This window comes from Oncorhynchus kisutch, linkage group LG5, assembly GCF_002021735.2.
Source record: "Oncorhynchus kisutch isolate 150728-3 linkage group LG5, Okis_V2, whole genome shotgun sequence".
In the NCBI taxonomy this organism is placed as follows: domain Eukaryota; kingdom Metazoa; phylum Chordata; class Actinopteri; order Salmoniformes; family Salmonidae; genus Oncorhynchus; species Oncorhynchus kisutch.
In genome coordinates, this window is record NC_034178.2 from 7724936 (window position 1) to 7747379 (window position 22444).

A 22444-nucleotide genomic window follows, 5' to 3' on the forward strand; every position below is an offset into this window, starting at 1 on the left:
ACACTAATGAGGGCGACTAAATGCTTTGCCTGATATTATGGGATTCCATTGATGTTGGCATGTGGATGTCATTAACAGTCAACTCTGTCACCCGTCACTATAGAAACGGTCACCAGTCACTATAGAAATAGCTTATTGGCCCCTTCTTTTCAGTCGGGGTCTGTCCCGACATTCATTTCAGCCTCAGAAATTGAATTTAAAAAATAAACTATGGGTACATCCTCCAAAATTGAAAATATAAAATCACAATTGATTTGTTTATTTGGAGGAATAATTGTAAAAGAAAGAGCCATAACACTCCTGAAGAAATTTGCCGGTCTGTAATTAGTGTGAGAGATGCCAATTGGAGCAGGTTGTCATGGAAACAGTGGCACATGTAAGGGAGTGCAAAATCTTCCCAGAGTAACTTCCCACGTTTGCAATGCGGAGCTATTTATAATGCGCAGTTACATAAGCCTGAACACTTGTCTTCAGTGCAATTTTTTTTTTCTCCACATTTTTGGTTCCTTCGTTCTCTCTTTTCCCCTCTAACAACACTGCTGTTGCCACCTTCTCCGAGGTACCAGCAACCATAGCACTGCCAAACCCGCTCCACTGCCTCCCACAATGGTCCTTCATTACAACCCTGCCCGTAACTCTTTGTGAGCTTATCACTGTGCACTGCCAATGCGACGTCAGATTTAATGGTCTTGAAACAAAACAAAAAAGAATAGAAGTCATGGTTACACTGTAGAGTTTTGGTTTTGTAGCTGCCGTAGGCAAAGCATTGTACCGTTGACTCACCATATGACACAGTATCATTCAATATAGCATAACCCTCATAACTCTCTCATCCTGCCTTTGTTGAACTAGTAGTGTCCATTAGATGGTATGACTAGGTGCTGTGCACAGAGGACTGGTCAGGGATCTAATCTAGCAATATGTGAAGTCAAAGGTTAATGATAGAATCTCGTGTTGCTACCACTGGTTAGTTCTGTATACGTTCTATGAACATCCAATAGGAGATCTTGGGGAGGATTTGACCTATCGGCAGTTCCACACATCTGGGTGGTATTCATTAGGGCACACCATAGGAAAACGCGTTGCAACGGAAGTTCAGGTAGTCCCACCCTGTTTGTCTGTTTTCTTCCGTTTGGTGCCTAATGAACACAGCCCAGGTCTGTTTGCCTGTGGCCCAGAAACCACTGCTCTGACAATAAGTAGCAATAATTTATTTAGAATTAGACTGTGCATTATTTATGCCATTGGTTAAAAGGGATTCATTTAGAATTAGGCGGTGCATTATTCATGCCATTGGTCAAAAGTGCTTTGTGTATGTTTCTCTATGAAGTCAAAGGAAAGGGATCTTTTGTGGGGAGTAGATTGGAAGATAGGAGCTTGTACAACGGAGCACATGTAATATTTAACACTCCTGGGTGCCAGAGCGTGTCAATTCTAACTGGTAAAGTTGCAATGATGAAGTGAAAATTGTTCCGATATGGTTGAGATGAATGAAGAGAAGACATGTTGTGGCTCTTGGTTGGAGACAGTGACACTACTGTATCTGTCAACTTTACTGTAAATGTGACTTGGTTGTTTCTGTCAAAGCATTGTTTACTCCACACAGGTTAGCAGGAATGCGTAATCTCAAGGCTTTCAGGCTACAGCATACAGTGAATCCCTTTCTCAGTCAAATATGACATGGGCTGCTAAATCGGATCACATTTAGCATTTATGAATTCACTAATTCATGATTAATTAAGCAGTGACGGTTGCTCTCCAGGACAAAAAACATACATAGTATAGTTCCAATGTATGCCTACATTATAATGTAGCAAGTTATAGGCTAATGTAGCTCAACAACAAAAACCATTGACCAACTGTGTAGCTAAGCACGGTGCTCTCTGTCTCCCCCTGCAGGTTGCTTCGAATGCTGCATCAAGTGTCTGGGCGGCGTGCCCTACGCCTCGCTGGTGGCCACCATCCTCTGTTTCTCGGGCGTGGCTCTGTTCTGCGGGTGTGGTCACGTGGCGCTGACCGGCACACTGACCATGCTGGAGAATCACTTCTCTCAGATCACCACTGACCACGCTACCCTCACCATCGTGTAAGTTGTGTGTTGTGTGTGTCTGGGGGGTAGTAGAGTGTGTGTGTGTGTGAGAGAAAGGGAACTAATTTTCTCTGTTGTATCTCCTATATGTCTTTACCTTTATGTCAACCTTTACAGTTTGTTAAGGTATATGTCTTTGAACAAGTCTTATCCAGGTTATTCAATATGAATGTTCCTGTCTTCACATTGTTTACTGTATGGACTGTACCTGTCCGAGCAGGATCCAGACCATGCAGTACGTCATCTACGGCATCGCCTCCTTCTTCTTTGTTTATGGGATCATTCTGCTGGCTGAGGGCTTCTACACCACCAGCGCCGTCAAGAAGGAGCTGCAGAGCCAGTTCAAGACCACCGTGTGTGGCCGCTGCATCACAGCCACGGTGAGACATGAATACACACACACATACACACATTGCACTCATGAATACATACACACACATACAGTCACGTGCATGCATACATGCGCACACACGTACAACCGCACACATGACGTGCATGCGTTTACACACATGCAGCTGTACACACACACCCTGGAGGGTAACTGGCACAGTTTGTACTCTCTAGCCTGATGAGTGTAATCGCTGCAGATGTTCAGTAACATCAGCCTTTAAGGCTGCTATGAGGACGGTTGTATCCTCCTGAGTGTAGTCAAGCTAACGTCGGATGAAACTTTTTATCTTCCCACCCTTCTAACCAGTATTGTGTCATGTATCAGGGAAATGTGGATGATGATATGGTGATGAAGATGTTGACGAGCTTGGTTATAAATATCCTCTGTCATTAGGTCGTACTGATGGATACTTATACATAGTACAGTGTTATGTTAGGCATAGCAGTAGATTTCAATGTCAAGGTTGATGATGATCAAGACAACGAGGAGGATGATGATGACGAGGATGATGATGATAACTGACGATGATGATCAAACTGCATTGGTCACGTACACATTTTTAGCAGATGTTATTGTGGGTGTTGCGAAATGCTTATATGATGATGATGACGACAACGATGGGGATTACGATGAGGGTGATTATGTCACTAGCTCCTCTCCCTCTTCATCAGTTTGTGTTCCTTACGTATATCCTGGGCCTGGCCTTCCTGGGGATCTTTGGCTTCTCAGCCATTCCCGTCTTCCTCTTCTACAACATGTGGACTACCTGTGCTGCCATGAAGTCCCCCATGGCCAACATCACCGATCCCGACTCCATCTGTGTGGACGTCAGGCAGTACGGTGAGTGTCACTAAGTAACACACACACGGGTCCGTGTAGTAACATTTCAACCTGGTTGGAGTATGGAGTTCTGCCTATAGCATCCAGCAGAACACGCCCATGTATAGATTTGTCACATCCCGATATAGCCCTGCATAAGGGCCTAATGTGTGACATACATCCTACCACTGCCAAGTGGATGTATCCTATTAACATTATGCCTTCGCTACGGGTGCTGATTACACTTAGCCTTTACATGTCAATATCTATAGGGTGTTTAAGTCATTTACGGCATCGATATCTATGTCATGTTTATAACTATTACCATCACCCTGAAGCAGTGCGCCATCACCATCTGTCCACTTAAATGGCAGATGCTATAAACAGTTAACATTTACTATCACATGAGGTCAACTCAACTGTTTTTTCCAACAAATGTTGTACAAGTGAAGTGATTGACCACTCTGCGCTGAATAGGGCCTGTCTGTTGGTCCTAACCGATATCTCTTGTTCCTGATTGTCTAGGTATTATTCCATGGAATGCGACACCCGGAAAAGCCTGCGGATCTACACTAGGAGACATCTGTAGCACCAGCGAGGTGAGAACGGCAACCCCCTCCTGCTCCTGTAAATCTTTATGCACATCATATGAACCTTCATGAACCTCATATAATAGGAATATCATATAAACCTTCCTATTCACTACTTTTTTGGGGGGGAAAAAACAAACATGTTTTATACATGTCAAAAGCGCAAAAATAGAACATTCTTCATCACTGTACTGCAATTATACAGAGGCTGATTGTGGAAAGGACATATTTTATGAGTGTCAATCAAAGTATCATCACTAACCAGAGATCGGTCTCCATGTTTTCCAGTTCTACCTGTCTTTCCACCTGTACATTGTTGCGTGTGCTGGGGCAGGCGCCACCCTCATTGCATTGGTAAGCTTTGGATGCCCTATATCCCGAATTCCCCATGTTTGAATAATTTGCATGCGTTGCCATGGTACACTGATCTGTTGCCATGGTAATCCCTCCTCCACGCTTCATGGTTCTGACTCAGTTTTTCTGAGGGTGTAAGTCTGCCCTATAGCTTCTGGCTGGACACACACTGACATAGCCAGGAGCTCTTTCATCTGGCCTAACACACATTTACTTTGTGGCCAATGAAGAGGAATGCCTCACAAGACTCTGACCATACAGTATTTTGTACCTGAGATGATAGAACAAGAACTACATGTCTTCATAGGTGGAGCTAATGATTTGTACATACATTTTATTTAGCAAATAATTAAGTTGTTTTATCCCATCGGTGTGGTTGTCCTTATGTGATGGCTAGTTGGCTAGTAATGGGGTCATGAGGCCATGCTCTCCACTGAGGCAACAGGGCTTAATAAGGTCTTTCAGCTACTCTACCAAACTTAGATTGCTCATTAGTGCGTGTGAGAAGATTCAACACATAGACGGCCATCTGAAATTGTGTGTGCTGTGGCAGTCTAACTTTGTTTGTAGATCCATGCAATGTGAAGGTACAGTACTGCACAATCTAGCCAGATGCCACCCAAGAACAGCACTGGCCTCCCAAAGGCCTCCTGGTCATTGACTTTGTTTCTCACCCCAGTCTGTCTTCTCATCTCTCCCTCCCAGCTGATCTACATGATGGCCACCACGTATAACTACGCTGTTCTCAAGTTTATGAGCCACGGCAACCGCCGCTCTGCAAAGTTCTCCGAGCCGTATTAGAGAGCGTGAGAATGAGAGAAGAGAGAGAAATGATAGAAAGTGAGAGAGCAACAAAAAAAAGAAAGATAGTTAAAAAGGAAGAAAGAAAGATGAAGAGAAAGAAAGAGCGAGAGGGTGGGGAGGAGAGCATGTACTGTAGCACGTAGAGAAAATGTGTGCGACTGTCAACATAATACAGATAGATCTATGTGCCTTTGCGTCCAAGCCTATTGCAACACACGCCTTTTGAACCACACTGAGGGACTAGTGAGTGCATGATTAGCAAACATGGCTGAGGTCCCTCACATTCTCTCTCCAGACAGGATATGTGCCTAGAAGTACTGATCCAGTACAGTAGGAGTACAGCCCCCTGTGGGACCACCAGTCAAGGCTATGGCTAGGCTGACCCGTTCATTCAGGTAGAGCAGGCACAGAGCATTGAGGACGGATAGATTATCAATACAAAGGGATGGCGCCAGTGTAAGAAGAAGGGAATATTTGTGTTGCTGTATCTAGCTTCAGATTACTACAATATTCTGTAGTTATTCTAATCGAAGGATATAGTTTTCTTTTCAATGACACTTCAATATCTTTTCCCCAAATTCCAACTGTCTAGCTTGAAGTTAGTCTTTTTTAGCCTGTTTAGGCTAGTCTCTTTTTGTGATATTTGTTATGAAAGACGTTGTGCCTTTTTAGTTTATGCAAAATAAACATAAAATGTGAAGGAAAACCAAGACCATTGTCCTCTCTTTTTAGGATAGTGACTGTTTGGAGAAAATTAATCCCCACTGACTTGTTTTTTTGTCATTTAGTAATACTAATCTAGCCAACCTAACCAAATAATACTGACATTGTACAGTAGCAATGCTAATGTGTCTCGTTTGACATCTTTTAGACTGGTCAACATGATATGTATCTTCTACTTATATAGTTCGCTTTGGCTAACTAACCCTCCCACTGGCCACCACCCTGTGCACTTTCCTTTCCCTCATTCCCTCCCTCCCTATTTCTGTTCTCCCTTCCTCTCTCCTCTCTGTTCCCCCCCTCCCCACACAGATCCACTATCTGATGATCCTGTCGGCAAACTGGGCCTACCTGAGGAGCTCCTGCAACCAGAACGAGTACCAGGACATCAAGACAAAGGACGACGACGTGGAGGAAGGTGGCTCCAAGGAGGGTCTCAACTCCTCTTACTCATAAGAACCAGCCAACCACCCCTTCACACACTTCCTCACACCTAACCTCCAACCCCCTTCTGGGTAAAACCAACACCCGGGTCTCCTTCACTATGGGCGGTGTTCTGACTTGAGATATGTTCACTCAACTCAAATTTTCACACGTTGGCTACGTTTACACAGGGAGCACAATTCTGTTATTTTTTCCCACTAATTGGTCCTATGACCAATCATATATTTTCACATCAACTCTTTTTTGGAGCTTATCTGATTGGTCAAAAGACCAATTAGTGAACAAAATATCAGAATTGGACTGCCTGTGTAAATGAAATGCAGCCCATGTCTTCCATTAACATCAATGGACAATTTAAGCTAAGGTCTGAGTTGAGCACACTTTTCTCAAATCTGAATCATGTCCTTTGTCCAAACAGGAGCAAACGTTTTCAAACGGAACAGGTATATGAGAAGTTCCTATTGGATGAGCTCAGGTTAGGTGGTACCTCTTCCTGTTTGCTCTCGATTGGACCGTTACTGAGGGCAACCCTGCTGCCATAGCCTAACTGCTCTGAATCAATCACAGCACAGCACTAACACAGCGAATAACCGCCTAACAATAAGGTCACTGTCTGCACAACTCCTGAGGAAGTGTGCCACAAAACGTCCTGTTTCTTTGCTGTTTTATATATATATGAATATATTGTGCGAATGTGTATGTATGAATGTTTTTTTTTTTTTTATACTACTTCAAAATATGACAGGTTTACTATTATATTTATCTGGTCTTCTCTTATTTCTGGTATTTTTCTCCTTTGGTTATCTTACCGCAACCCTGTTTTACCTGATTTAGTTTTTTTGCTCTTTTTATGGTAATGCTTGTATCAAAAATATAAAGAAGTAAACTAGACTTCCAAAACCCATGTAAACATGACATACACAGCATCTCAGGGTGCCTCTCATAGAATATAGTCCTACTATTACATCAATTTTCCAATCCTTTGTTGACATCCAGCAATTTCTGTTAAGTAATTCTTCATTTTGGCCTGAGGAGAAAAACGTGTGCTGTACCCTAACCGGTTTGGACACATTCACTAATGTGACTGTTGGCCCAAAGCAGCAGTTCTGTCAGCAGCTGTCTGCAGTGTTAACGCATTACCTTGACCCGCAAGGGAAACGTCTAGCCTGGTCCCAGATCTGATCGTGCTGTCTTGCCAACTCCTATGGTCATTGTCGTGTTATTATGACCATAGGAATTGGCAAGACAGCACAGACTGATCTTGGACCAGGCTATTGAACCTCCACCTAGCCCTCTGTATGGCAGTTTTTCTCTGGAAACGGCATTGCTTCTAAACCCACAGGACTAACCAACACTCAAGGTCAGATTGCCTTGTTCTGTTTGTAAGTGATACATTATACATACCTCAGGTACTAAACCAAAATAAAAACTCCACTAGCCTGGTCCCAGATCTGTTTGTGCTTTATAGCTCCTATGTTTGGCATAATAATGACCATAGGAGTTGGCAAGACAGCGCAAATAGCTCTGGGACCAGGCTAACACTTCACTGATTAAGCACACACTTGTTACAAGGCAAGGCCACAGCTGAAGTGAACATAACAAAAGGCCCAATGTTTGTTCATTGTACACAACTGTGAAGGGTGGATTTCTTTCTCCTCCCGGTTTTTGGAATCAAACATCCACTTTCCTCAAGACAAGTCCACCCTTAAAGGGGTGAAGTTCACCTGTATATATATGGACCGCCCCAAAGGAAGTTCTATTGAATGGCACGTCCTGAATGTGGAGAGCACGGTCAATGTTTTACCATGCTATTTGACCTTTCATTATCAATATGTAAATGTTTCCTTTTGGAGTATATGTTTAGCATCCTATTACTAGTTCTGCATTAAATATAATAGTAATGTGACATCTTTTAAAACGGTATGTTGTGAGAAGGAAGCAAATACAGATTCATGATGGTGGTGGTGCTTGTATTGTATACATTTTGAAATGTGAAGAAAAAAAAAATGTACAAAATGGTTTTCAATGTTTTTTAATCAGTTTTAGGCAGCTGAATCTTTCCCTGTGCTAAAGTAATGAATAACTTGTCTTTGACATTATTTGTAATTATTTTACAATGGCAAGCCAAATGAAAGTGACTCATCTGTCATACTTTTAGGCCTGTTATATGAACAGATGCCGTTTGGATGTTTACAATATAACAAGTCATGAATTTTCTTTTTTTCCCAGATATCATTTGATTATCATGACCTATTCTATAATAATCATCACTGAGTAGTTCAAGTGCTTCGGGCTATAAGTTATCTGCATTTTAGTCTAAATTGAGTTAGTGACACAGCCTTGTTCTGTTCAATGTTCTCTACCTACATACAGTATACTCTAAATAACATGAATTGGGGTAAGTTCAAACTAATTCAAAAGAATACAAGATAAAAATGTCTGACCCCATTCAAACAAACGAGGGCTCGAAACTGTAAAGCCAATTATCTCAGAATCATCTTTTTGCAAGTAGAACCTTATAGTCCCAAGTTATATTTCCTCACACCAGTGAAACGATGATTTATTTCACTTTCATATGAAAAGGCATGTCGGTATTGTCCACGTGTGCAAACGTCTAAATACTGAAAAAAGGACTATATTCCCATGTGTGTTATGTTTGATATAATACAGTGTGCTTTGCCACCAGGTTGATGTAGGCAAGGGCATGTGCCGTTTCATATAAGATGCGTGTCAGTCAGGGTGTGTTGTCGTTTCCTCGTTATTGCATGAAGGCGACATGACTGTGTCTTTGCAGTTTTTCAGGTGATGTGTAGTCAATTGTACTGACAACTATGGTAGGCAGCGTTTGCCCCCACTCAACTCTTTTTTTTAAAAGATATCCATTGTACCTTGATGACATTGTAGACCCTGTAGTTGTTTCATTGGTTTTCTTTTTAAAGTTTTAAATAGTTATGACTCCTGTATAGTGATGATTTTTGTAACCTTCTCTAGTAAAACCGATATTTTATCGTGAAAGAGCTGCTTTCTGTCGCTTTCTTACAAGTTTGGACTTCCTGTTAAACACACACACAATGGGATGAATGACATATGCTTTGAACAGTTCAGTTGCCAAACGTTGTGGAATGTTGCAGATAGAAATGCCATTTATATAGCTGATGTGATTCCTTATTCTATGTATCAGAAAGGCGTGTTTGTTCTACATAGCCTATTTCCATCTGAACATTCCAAAATGTTGTGCCCCAGCGCTCACCCTCAACCACAGTGATGGGACAACCTTGGGGTGTTGCCTTTGTAGAGTTTTGTGAGATGCTGAGTCCACCTGGTGGAAAAATGTAGCATTGTTCCATTCCTAAAATGGTAGTCCAAAGCTATTGATTAAGACCAAGGAAAGCTCCGCGGTGAAGTTTCCCCTAGGTACAGATCTAGGATCCACTCCCCCTCCCCAAATCATAAACACAACCATTAGTGGGGGAAATACATACCTGACCCAAGATCTGCATCTAGGGGCAACTTTCCACTACACCCCAAGAAGGGGGTCCGCACAAATTAGGATAGCAGTGTATTTGGCCTACAGTTGACCGACAGTAGTGGTCAGTGGAAGACCAAACGCACTCCACAGATGGAGCACATTACTTCAACATAGGTTAAAAAATGGCCAACTTTTTATTTCAACACACACACACAAACATACATTTTAAGACCGTATTGAGTGTTTCAGGGTGGTTCATGTTTTAATGCAAGACACTGGAACAGGACAATTTTTGTTCGTGAGCGGATGGTCAGGGGGCCAGAAAATAAATTATTTTTAGACTGCAAATTAACCACAAAGTCCAAAGATCGAATATTTGACGAAAACATACATTTCAAACCTTGCTTACATTTGTATACGATTACATGCATCTTTCTATAATGCGTGGGAATACTTTGGAAGACTTATAAAATAAAAATCACTTGGAGCTGATTTGCCAGTGTTTTTACAGTCTTACATGCAACAATAAAACAATAACTATACATATATTATACACAGTATCGGTCAAAAGTTGAGACACCTACTCATTCAAAGTTTCATTATTTTTTACATCCTAGAATAATAGTGAAGACACCAAACTATGAAATATCACATGGAATCATGTAAACAAAAAAAGTGTTAAACAAATCCAAATATATTTTAGATTGTTCAAAGTAGCCACCCTTTGCCTCTGACAGCTTTGCACACTCTTGGCATTCCCTCAACCAGCTTCATGAGGTAGTCACACGGAATGCAATTCAATTAAGACTTGTGAAAAGTTAATTTGTGGAATTTCTTTCCTTAATACATTTGAGCCAGTCAGTTGTGTTTTGACAAGGTAGGGATGGTATACAGAAGATAACCCTATTTAGTAAAAGACCCAGTCCATATTGTGGAATCTTCACAGATCAAATAAGCAAAGAGAAACAGTCCATCATTACTTTAAGACATGAAGGTCAGTCAATCTGTAAAATTTCAAGAACTTTGAAAGTTTCTTCAAGTGCAGTCGCAAAAACCATCAAGCACTGGCTCTCATGAGGACTGCCACAGGAAGGGAAGACCCAGAGTTACCTCTGCTGCAGAGGATAAGTTCATTAGGACTGGCCACCCCACATATGCTCTCTCTAATTCTCTTTTTTTTTTCTCTCTCGGAGGACCTGAGCCCTAGGACCATGCCCCAGGACTACCTGACATGATGACTCCTTGCTGTCCCCAGTCCATCTGACTGTGCTGCTGCTCCAGTTTCAACTGTTCTGCCTTATTATTATACGACCATGCTGGTCATTTATGAACATTTGAACATCTTGGCCATGTTCTGTTATAATCTCCACTCGGCCCAGCCAGAAGAGGACTGGCCACCCCACATAGCCTGGTTCCTCTCTAGGTTTCTTCCTAGGTTTTGGCCTTTCTAGGGAGTTTTTCCTAGCCACCGTGCTTCTACACCTGCATTGCTTGCTGTTTGGGGTTTTAGGCTGGGTTTCTGTACAGCACTTTGAGATATCAGCTGATGTACGAAGGGCTATATAAATACATTTGATTTGAAATTTGATTAGAGTTACCAGCCTCAGAAATTGCAGCCCAAATAAATGCTTCAAAGTTCAAATAACAGACACATCTCAACATCAACTGTTCAGAGGAGATGGTGTGAATCAGGCCTTCATGGTCAAATTGCTATAAAGAAACCACTACTAAAGGACAATCAGAAGAGACTTGCATGGGCCAAGAAACATGAGCAATGGACATTAGACCGGTGGAAATATGTCTGATGAGTCCAAATTTTAGATTTTTGGTTCCAAACACTGTGTCTTTGTGAGACGCAGAGTAGGTGAACGGATGATCTAGTTGGACTACAGAGTGAAGGAAAAGCAGCCAACATGTGCTCAGCATATGTGGGAACTCCTTCAAGACTGTTGGAAAGGTGGTTGAGAGAATGCCAAGTGTCCAAAGTTGTCATCGAGGCAAAGGGTGCCTACTTTGAAGAACCTCAAATATATTTTGATTTATTAAACACTTTTTTGGTTACTGCATGATTCCATATGTGTTATTTCATCGTTTTGATGTCTTCACTATTATTCTACAATGTAGAAAATAAAGAGAAACCCTTGAATGAGTAGGTGTCTCCAAACCTTTGACTGGTACTGTATATGCTCAGAAAACTTGGTGTGCCGTGGGCTACCAATTGGGGAACCCTGCTGTAGAAATTACTGGTTCGCATTTGAATACTGGTAACATCACTGTTATTGGGGGTCTTTTGACAAATAACCAACAATATTTTTTTTACATAAAAAAGTACAATAGGCCTACAGTTTTTAGTGTGTCATGGTTGGTCTCGTTTTACAGCAAAACATAGAAACAACTGGTATGCATTTACGACTGGTTTCCTTGGGGCTATAGTACACAGAACTCATGATGGCACAAGTCAGCCTATAGCCTACTATAATAAATTGTGGTGCAATGGCCCGGGATTTGCTGCTCAATTCCAAAATGGTTAGTCCAGGTCCAGGCAACATAACATTAAAAAGCCTCTCATTTCCAAACTCTCCGAAAACAGTTAGGCTAGCTAATGCACTTACGTCCTGAGGCATCAGGTGCACTAGTTCGCGTAGTGAGTGACTGTAAACACATTTAAATAAATTAAAGCTATTGTTTTTGTAGCTAAAAGACCAATCTACATGCTTCAGTGCCCTGACATTCCTAACGAACACACATTAACATGGCTATAAAAAGGCTTTTGACAGTTTATCTGGAAATTGGATGAGATTAAACATGTTAAAGCTATTTTGGTCATTATGAAGGCTGGACATACGTTGGTCTCTATAGAGCACGCAATCCAGCCAATGAACGGCTTGCGAATTCACACAGCCAAAATTTGCATGGCTGGGTTGAGTGGGTTTAAAATCTAAAATCAGCCCATCAAGTGAGAATAATCAGAGAAATGGGTTTGACTGAAATTTTCTTTCCATTTGTACAATGATGTAGACTGGACACAACCCTCTGGTTTTCCCCCCAACACATACTGTAGTTCAGTCAGTCTGTGTACTGACTACCACCACTAACGTTAATACAAAATACGATTATTTTAAACAATCAACAATATTAATATACATTTGGCACATTCAGCCCATTTAATAGATGGGATGACAATGTAGTATTTCCCCATGTGGCTCAATTGGTAGAGCAGGGTGCTTGCAACGGCAGTGTTGTGAATTTGATTCCCACGGGGGACCACTATGAAAAAGTGCCAGAGAGGCAACTCACTACTGTAAGTTGCTCTGGATAAGGGTGTCTGCTATGACTAAAAATGTAAATATTTAGTCATTACTTGATTGCTGGAGGACAAGCGCAGAACAAAGTAATCTCTTGATCGTAGTAGTCACTGATAAAACATACTCGCCAGCGCAAAGGAATGTCAAATAGCAGGCCCAACTATGAGCACTCCTGTGTATGATAAAACTTATATAGCCTAAGTGGGTTGGGTGTGTATAATGCCATGAACAGGCTGTGTGTCTGCGTGCACATGCAGTCAGGTAAACCAAGGGAGGAGCACAGAGCAGAACGAAAGCATTAACCACAGTTAAAAAAGAGAACTTGAACCAAGTGGCCGTTGGCATCATCAGAACTCACAAGTTACGGCCAGAGTTGGGCAGCAGAAGTTCAAATATGCCCCTACTGTCTCTTTGAAGGCCCAGTGCAGTCAAAATTCTAATTTTCCTGTGTTTCATACCATATTGTAATAAACAGCTGATGAAACAAACACTGTAAAATTGTGAAAAAATGTGATCAGTTTATTTCCTGATAGTTGGTGGTTGAAAATACAATCTACACAGGACATTATAATCAGCAGGTTTGCATGGACGGGAGTTTCAGCTTTCAATGGTGACATCACTGTTCGGTAGACTGGTTAATATACCAATAACAAAAACTGTTCCAAACCTCTCTTCCAATAAACAGCTAGTTTTCACCATCTTAGCAAAATTCTTGCTTGAGAAATAGTTTTTTTGCTAAAAAGCTATATTTGCCCATTTCAAATTGAGATAAACAGCTGCATTTGGCCTTTAAGAGTCAAATAAAGGTAATCAACCCTACATCTCCTCAGCAGCAGGAGGTGCCAGAGCGTGGCTTCCTGTGCAGGTCCACTGTGTCCGTCGGGATGAGGTGCTCCCCCCTTTCCTCCTGCGCCAGCACCCTCCTCACCGCCTCCTCAAACGCCGCCGCCACGTTGGTCGAGTCCTTGGCGCTCGTCTCAAAGTACGGGTGGCCGCCATTGTCGCGGCACCACTGGCGGGCGTCCTCGCCCGAAACCTGCCTCTCTGGCACATCCAACTTATTACCCAGGATCACGAATGGGAACTTCTCAGGTTCCTTGACATCAGCGTAGTAGGCAAACTCCTTCTTCCAGTTGTTGAGATTGTGGAAGCTCTGGTTGTCATCTACGCTGAAGGTCAGGAGACAACAGTCGGAGCCACGGTAAAAAGGTGTCCGGAGTGAGCGGAAGCGCTCCTGGCCCGCCGTGTCCCAGATTTGGAGCGTCACGGTGCGCCCGTCCACCTCCAGCTCCTTGTTTAGGAACTCCACGCCAATGGTGTGGAAGAGATGCGTGTCAAACTTGTTGGTGACGTAGCGGTTCATAAGGGAGGACTTGCCCACGCCTCCGTCCCCAAGGAGGATCACCTTGAGCAGGGACGACTTGGCTGTCATGGCTGGGCCTGGGCTGAAGGGTTGGTGGAGTAGCTGGCTGGGGGGGGGGGGGGGGGAATGGTCTGGGAAGCGCTGCTGTTACCTGACAAATAGATGACATAGTCATTCAGTTTAATCAATCAACTGATTGATTGCTCTGTTAACAGTCAGAAAAGAAAACAACATGTGACACAGATTAACAAACACAGACTAACAACCTCATCTGTAGTCAGCTAAATTCAAATCAGTCACAATGTTATACAGTCTAGTAGTTGATATCTTAACCAATGAAGACGTAACATTTTCCTGCCGACATTAACTGTTGTAGGAGTTGTAATATTCTCAGCATGTGTCACATGGACAATGATCAGGTGACCATCTCTTAGAGAATCACATGAGCAAAGCTGTGGCCACAGGCCACACACCACAAAAACGTTTTGTCTGCATAATGCTTGGCTTCAGAGCAGACATGATGCATTAAACACGTGGGGTGAGTTTGGCCGACTGCACAGTACAGCAGACCTAGGCCTAAACTAGGCCTAAAAATGAGCTTAGTCTACTACAATACAGCAGCACAGTAGAGTATAGAAAACATTGTGTAAGGACACAAGAGACAGTGACAGTAATACATTCTTAACACGTCATTTCTTACCGTTATGTATCAGGGCAAACCATAGCCTAATTCAGCACCTGTTAGAAAAAACAGAAGGTATGATGTTAGGTTAATACCATGACGATGATGAACTATGTGAACATGTCAAAGGATTCCATGACGTGCATTTAATGAGGACTTTAAATTCCTGTAATTAGAGTGAATGTCGTTTATTTCAACTCTATTAGTCTGACGGATGTCTGGTATGGGTATTAAAATTCCAGGTTGTTGTAGGCCTTGGTTATTAATACAGTAACACACTGAAGGGTTAAGCAATGACTAACATTGCAGGCTGCTGAGAAAGTAAAGACGAATGTTATCCTTTAACAAACAAAGACCCCAATTAGTCCAAGAGACCAGGTGGGTCAACCCACTTGCAATTCTATTAATTATATTTCAAGTTTTTTTTTTTTTAAGAGAAGAAATAGAAAATCCAATCATCCAATTCCTAACATCCCTGTGAGACCAGAGTGACGATTTTAACGGGGCTCCAACTGTTATCTGGTTGGTGATGAAGGGGTTAGAATGAGTAGAGAAATATGAGCTTATCACCACCTCAATGCCTCTCCATCACATAATCGATCAATGCCTTGTCTCTGATTGAGGTAGTGTTCAGCAGCCACAAATACTGTGACAAACAATGTGCCGTTAAATTGAAATGACTTGCACCACTGACCTTTAGTCAATGGAGTTAACTACTTAAGAAATCTTCTCTAGCCCTCTATCCATTTCCATAATGATATAATAACATCCAAAAGGGTAGTGAAATGGGCTAATCAGCCCAAATAGGTCAGAGACATAGGTAACAGACCCACATCTTTTTCGTCAAATTGGTTAAAGACTCTGCCTATTGTTAGCTGCCTCAGCCAACTACAGTGAAATTAATGTGCCGGAATATATCTGGACAAGGGAGGACACTGACTGACTGCACCTTTGTTATGCTGCCTTTCTGCAGCTGTGGTTCACAGAAAAACACACCATACACAGAGAGAGAGAGAGACAGAGAGAGAGACAGAGAGAGAGAGAGAGAGAGAGAGAGAGAGAGAGACAGAGAGAGAGAGAGAGAGAGAGACAGAGACAGAGAGAGAGACAGACAGAGAGAGAGACAGAGAGAGAGAGAGACAGAGAGAGAGAGAGACAGAGAGAGAGAGAGAGTCATGTGCCCATATCAGCACTGGCTCTCACCAGTCACAAGATTTAAAGGAGAAGTAGGCCTACTGTTCAGGTTCGAATTAAATAAATAAAAAATTGAGCATTATCAGCATTGTAATCAATGGTATTTAAAAAAAAAAAACTTTATAACTATGGTAATGCTCTATCTATTCAACAAAGAGCCCTATTCAAATATCGTACCATAGATTTGTAGAACAAGGCACTCTGGTCCTATCCCCAGCATAACTTCCATCACTAGCCAACAGAGTACTTGGTTGGACAGAACATGCGCAGAAGCTTGGAATGTTTGTGCTTTGTTTGTTTGATGACACACTTAGATAAAAGTGAACACATATCCATCGCGATGATCTGAAAAGGGACGTAGGCTATAGCTATGTGACGGTATAGGCTATTGGAAACAAACTTGCTTTGGTAGTAGGCTGATTAGCAGGTACACAACAAGACTGTCATATGGAGTAAGTATAGCGGACTCCCACGGTCTAAATAACAAACAAACATTAGGAATAAAGACTGCTAATGAATATACGCGTTCAAAAACAACTGGGAACTCGGACATCCTTGACTTCAATGCGTTCAAGACAACTAGGTAAAAACGAGCTCTGACTGGAGAACAAAATCGTTTGAACGGTCATGCAACTCGGAATTATAATTCGGAGACTTGGGCATCTTTCTTAGAGCTCCGACATTCCGACCTGAAGATCACTGACTGATTTGACCTCGTTCTTTTTTCAGTTCCCAGTTGTCTCGAACTGCTCGCTTGCCATGAACCACGTAGTCTGTGAGATCATGCGCGAAGCCTAAACATCAGCTGGCTTCATGTAGCTGGCTAGGCTAACTGGTAAACAAATAGAATTTCCATTAAATGTGAAAGTCTGAAATATCTAACTACGAAAAGTATCAATTGTTTGCAACTGTACCTTGATGTTTATAATGTACGTCGGCGTCGCCATACCGCTCCATCCCTTTGCAAAATCCTCACGAGCGGCCGAGGTTTCCCGGTGACTTGGCGCTACTGGGCAGGACTGCTCGAGCGCTACTGACGCTCATATGACCGATCGTTTGTCACGCCTACTGTGTGCTAAATGGATAAAGGAAGCTATTAATGTGTGTGTAATGGTGCTTTTACTACTGAAAAAGTATAGCAGAAAATTGACATTCTAAACACTGATGCGTCATGGCATTTGAATGTGGCCATTGCAATGCCCATACAAAACATCTCTGGCAATATTGTAATGACGTTACTGTAACGTTCTATACAATGGGCGCTTTCCTCTGCCCAGGAGTTGTATACACATGTCAGATCTTACAATGCAATGGATAGTTTTTTAATTACAACATATGTTATAGCAATATTTTAGTCGATGACACAGTCAATCACTCAAACACTGCACTTTGTCAAGGATAGCCAAGCCCCGTTGTGACAAGAATACGGGTTGAAAGCACAACCACAAAGTCAGAATTGGCCACAAAAGTCTAAATATTAATTTAGGTTAAGCATAACGTTAGCGGTGTAGTTAAGGTTAGGGTTTGGTTTAAAATCAGATTTTAAGAAGATAAATTGTAGTATGGGGTAAGTTGAGCCCCGGGAGAAGGTAAATTAAGCCGCATACAAATGTTTAAAACCATGTCTATATTTATTTCCCAAACACAATTCAACAGAATAATTTTTATATTTTAAGCATATTTTAACACAGGCTCAACACCTAACAAACAATTATTATTATTTGACACTTTTAACAGACCAGGCCCTGTTGTTATCTCATATGCCAGCGATAATGCCTTGCATTACGCCTGGGAACAAAACACTTCAATTTACTCAACTTACCCCAAGGCAAACATTTGACCATTTTAGCCCACACAGCTACAAGGATGCAATTTCATGCTAGGTTTAGGACCTCATATTGACCCCAACTGATGTATAGAACAATCTTAAAATGATCTACTTTGGTTTAGATACAAGAATCATGAAACCTCTAACACAAATTCCTATAACTTGGTGAAAATCTGTTTTTTTTTGCCTGCCACTTTTTCCATGTGGTTTCTTCCTTAACAGACTCCATGAAAGGATGGCCTATCCCTAAATATTTGGTAAAAATATACATTTTGTGTATAGTTTGCCTAGAAACAAGGGTGGCTCAACTTACCCCACTCTCCCCTACATTTCATTCTGCTGTACCTCAATGTACAGTATCAGCAATAGTATGCTCTTTGAAAGATATGAGAATGTGGACTTTCCACTTGATAACGTTTATCTATTGTAATATTATCAGTGTGGGACTGGGCAGAAAAGCCTGCACACACAATATATTAAACAGTGTGAATGTGAATGATTGTAAAGGTGTGTCTATGTTTGTAAGTACCACCATGTGCATTACACACATACTGCCTGAGCATGCATGTGTGTGTCTCTCAAAGAAAGAAAGTCGCCAGACAATGATTGAAAAGTTAAAGGCTATAAACAGGGAGACTATCAATAAGATAGGGAACTGCATGGACTTTGGAAAAGACACTCCTTGAAAATACACATGACATACTGATAGTGAAACACAAACTTAATTCAGTTGATAAAACAGAATGTTATCTCCAATGACTCCGATACAGATATCTCTAATGTACAGACACATTACAAAAACACTGATGAGAACAAATCATATACAATAATTCCTACTGTTCAATGGCCATTTCAATGAAATATATACCCATTTAATATAACTTTAACATTAATTAATATAATGGGTATATTAATTGATGGAAATTGATGTAAAAATGTATCACTAGCACTTTAAACAATGCCACTTTATGTTTATATACCCTACATTACTCATCTTATATGTATATGCTGTACTCTATACCATCTACTGCATCTTGCCTATGCCGTTCTGTACCATCACTCATTCATATATCTTTATGTACATATTCTTTATCCCTTTACACTTGTGTGTATAAGGTAGTAGTTGTGGAATTGTTAGGTTAGATTACTTGTTGGTTATTACTGCATTGTCGGAACTAGAAGCACAAGCATTTCTCTACACTCACATTAACATCTGCTAACCATGTGTATGTGACAAATACATTTTTATTTTATTTGATTCTTTAACAATATAACCATTTATTCTAATCTTATGTAAAACAAAATACTGCTACCATTCCATATATTCTCGAACCACTATCCCTGCCTACAGAGAATAGCTCATTTAGCCAACTTTGTCCAACTAGCATGGATCTTTCTGGAATTCTAAGACTTCACTGTCATCACAATGATGGGATCCTGAGTCATTAGCACTGGCTGTGGGCTAGAAAGTGAGGGATCATGGGAGATCAGCAAACCTCAGGCCGGAGGGTTTTGTCTAGATGGGATAAAGCTTATCTCAAAATTGACTTTTCGTAGCAGGTTAGGAGAATTTACACAGCAGGTTAGGAGAATTAACATAGCAGGTTAGGATAATTAAGTTTAGGTCAGGAAAAGGGTTAGCTAAAGTAAAAATCTACTTTTGACATAAACTGTATCCCTTCTAGACATGACCCTGCCAGAGCTGTATCTTGGGCTGATTAATGGGTCACATGTTCCTTGTGCTGCTCACAGGGTCACGTGGCCACAGGAAGGCCACATGGGTCTTAATCTGCAGCTCAACAGAAATGTCAACATCTTCTGTTCTCACACACAGAAAGACCCCATGCTAAACACACAGTACCTATTAATGCCAGATTGAGAAATAAATTGTCAAAGAAAGAGAACCACATTTGTATTACAAAATGTAGCGCAGAAAGTTTAATGACAATGTAATGCATAATCATGTGGTAAAATGTACCTTTATTTCTGTGATTAAAACATTACATTATTCAGTTTGATAGGGTAAAGCCATTTCAACAGAATCTCGACAAAAACAAAGCAGGCATTTTACATGTAGTGTGGTGAGGATGGCCTATCAGAGGCACACCCAGCCGCTGTGGTACCACTGCTCCCCACACCTGCTACAGGTCACAAAGGTCATGGCATCCTGGTCTGCGGTGGCCTGGCGGACCCACGCCGGCAGAAACAGAGTGCTCCGGGACACCTGCGTCACTCTGCAGTCCGACCCCTCGCACCGCCTGCACCGCAGCTTCTGGGTGGGCGTCCCCTCCACCCCCTGGGGTAGCTGCCTCTCACTCACCCCCTGCGATGAGTACTCCTCCCTCAGCCGCTGGAGCTCCTCGTTGGCCATCTCCTCCAAAGACATCCCAGCGAAGACTTCCGGCCCCAGGCTGCCGCCCAGGAGACCACACCGAAGGTGGCCGTTTTTGGGGTTCCTTAGGTTGGCCACTTTACTCCTGATGCAGGCCTTGTATTTGGCCTGGTTTGCACGGTGCAGCGCGTGGATGTGCACCTCTATGACGCGGGCCAGATCTGCAGTCTTCCCCTCTGCTTCCTTGGAAGTTTCTGGATCGAGGGCACCATGGAGAAGCTGGATGCACTTTGTCCTCAAACCCGAATCAGAGGAATCCTTACAGAGGGGAGGGGTATCCAGGGAAGTGGTGGTAGGAGGTTCTGACTGCTTTGAGAGGGTGGGCAAAATTGACCCCGAAGACGAATCACCAGCTGCCTGCCACGATGACAACCCTTCTCCCTTAGCTCTCCCACACTTGGTCTCATTTTTGAGTGTTCTGTCCTCTGACCCAGTATGGAAAACCACATGTTCACAAGACACACCCAACTCCACTGGTTTACTAGCATCACCAGCAGCTAGGCCACCTTTGTCTGCCAGACACGCTTCATCAGCCAGCATACTCTCTCCAATGACAGTGAATTCTTCTTCACTTCCATTCTCCTTTGAGATATGATAGGGGTGACTGTAGAGTTTCTTCCATTTTGACAACAGGTGCTTGGCTGTTTTTTTCACTGAATTGTCTGAGCAGGTTTTGAGGAGTCTGTAAAGGACCCTGACAATGTCTGTGCCTTGCAGCTGCTCACAAGTCACACAGGCATTATCAAGGGTGGTCAGGAGAGGCATAATGTTGCCATAGTTACCTGCCCTGTTAAATTTGTCCATTTGAAGAGCATGATGAGTGATCTGTTTTGTGTCCATGGTGGTCATATTCTTAGAGACTGGCGGGAGAAAGACATTGATATGTAATTGCCATTTAGGCTACATATTTTGTAGGGTCATGACATTTTGTTTGATATTGTCAACCGAAACCCTTGGGCCTACAAACATTTCTGCAGTTAATACAACTTTTTATGCAATGCTTTGAAGTGTGGCAGACACATTTGAACATAATTTTGAAACCAGATTCTAAAATGCAGCTAATGCACTTCAGGGCGGGCTACACTAAAATGTATGTTGGGAAACGGAAGCTTTGATGCAACATGTTAGCTAAATTCTATCACACCAAATATAATTTAAAAGCACTAAACGTTATTCATACCCCTTTTCGGTTCGAAAATTACAGCGCAGCCTACCATTCGAATCGAATTGCAGTTCTTGAGCCGTCAGCCGCCATATTTGTTTTGTTTTGCGGTGTCCAACTGTCACTTGTTGCAACATTGTAGCACAGAGAAAGAGGCGACGCGAGAGGATTTACTCCGCCCAAAATCTGTCTACGAAAATAATGCGTGAAGTGAGACATTTTTGTATGGAGGTCAATGAGAGTGTTGAATTTGCTAAAACAAAAATAATTAATATATAATTTGCTACGTGAATCTTAATTGATCGAATATAAGTTTCGTAATTGTTATTTTGTTACGAATGTATTGATATAAGTGGACGCACATGGAATTTCGGCAAAAAAACAAAAATTTTATATTTGAGTTTTGCCTGGTCACACGCGTGTATCTGCCCTCTCATTGGCTAGAATGGTCCCACCTGATCGTGACTCCTCCCGCCTGCTTCCATGTCTGAGGAACATTTCCATTGTTAGAGCGTTCTCTCGACTATCTTGTCAATATAATAGAACATCTTTGATTGTAATAATGTCCATGTGACATTTTGCCATGTACGTTTACATTTCCATTATAGAAAATATATTGTAGGCTAGGTTGAAAAATGTATTAGGTAGAAAATAAATAATAATAATTCATAGTATATAAATAAAGCCATATCTACCCATATCACATTGTTTTAAAGTATTATTTTGAGGTCACACCTTGGTCAGCCATAATAGTGTTTGTTGCTTTGTTGTGGAGTTGTTCATGGCCAGTAGATGACATGTTGGAGCATGCTCTCAAGCAATAGTGCTAAAACCAGTT

The 22444-nt window shown here is 41.8% G+C and overlaps 3 protein-coding genes across 7 annotated transcripts in view; 1 reads left to right on the forward strand and 2 right to left on the reverse strand.

Annotated features, from left to right (window-relative positions):
• The window catches only part of LOC109890597 (neuronal membrane glycoprotein M6-b-like), a 30625-nt gene extending 21399 nt beyond the window's left edge, over window positions 1-9226 (forward strand). For 2 of the 4 annotated variants that reach the window (XM_031824338.1, XM_020482541.2), the window contains exons 2-7: window positions 1900-2086; window positions 2310-2469; window positions 3152-3320; window positions 3825-3898; window positions 4178-4243; window positions 4949-5753. In XM_031824338.1, coding sequence (XP_031680198.1) covers window positions 1900-2086; window positions 2310-2469; window positions 3152-3320; window positions 3825-3898; window positions 4178-4243; window positions 4949-5044 — 752 coding nt within the window. In that variant the 3' untranslated portion in view covers window positions 5045-5753. Of the gene's footprint in view, window positions 1-1899; window positions 2087-2309; window positions 2470-3151; window positions 3321-3824; window positions 3899-4177; window positions 4244-4948; window positions 5754-6079 lie in introns of those variants that run through there. The other 2 variants (XM_020482542.2, XM_020482540.2) reach the window with 1 other exon arrangement.
• Window positions 9227-9851: 625 nt separating this feature from the next.
• On the reverse strand, window positions 9852-21771 carry LOC109890599 (ras-related protein Rab-9A). Of its 2 annotated transcripts, none has more exons than XM_020482545.2 (4): window positions 21659-21771; window positions 17139-17299; window positions 15049-15086; window positions 9852-14499 (listed from the first exon to the last, which is right to left on the reverse strand). In XM_020482545.2, exon 4 carries the CDS (start codon window positions 14415-14417, stop codon window positions 13812-13814), a length of 606 nt encoding a protein of 201 aa, XP_020338134.1. In that variant the 5' UTR covers window positions 14418-14499; window positions 15049-15086; window positions 17139-17299; window positions 21659-21771; the 3' UTR covers window positions 9852-13811. The 2 variants fall into 2 exon arrangements, with proteins under 2 accessions (XP_020338134.1, XP_031680199.1); XM_031824339.1 differs by lacking the exon at window positions 21659-21771 and adding an exon at window positions 18366-18887.
• On the reverse strand, window positions 19962-21741 carry tceanc (transcription elongation factor A N-terminal and central domain containing). Its single transcript, XM_020482543.2, has 2 exons — window positions 21625-21741; window positions 19962-21304 (listed from the first exon to the last, which is right to left on the reverse strand). The coding sequence occupies exons 1-2, from the start codon at window positions 21659-21661 to the stop codon at window positions 20148-20150; spliced, it is 1194 nt and encodes a 397-aa protein (XP_020338132.1). The 5' UTR covers window positions 21662-21741; the 3' UTR covers window positions 19962-20147.
• Window positions 21772-22444: the final 673 nt, after the last annotated feature.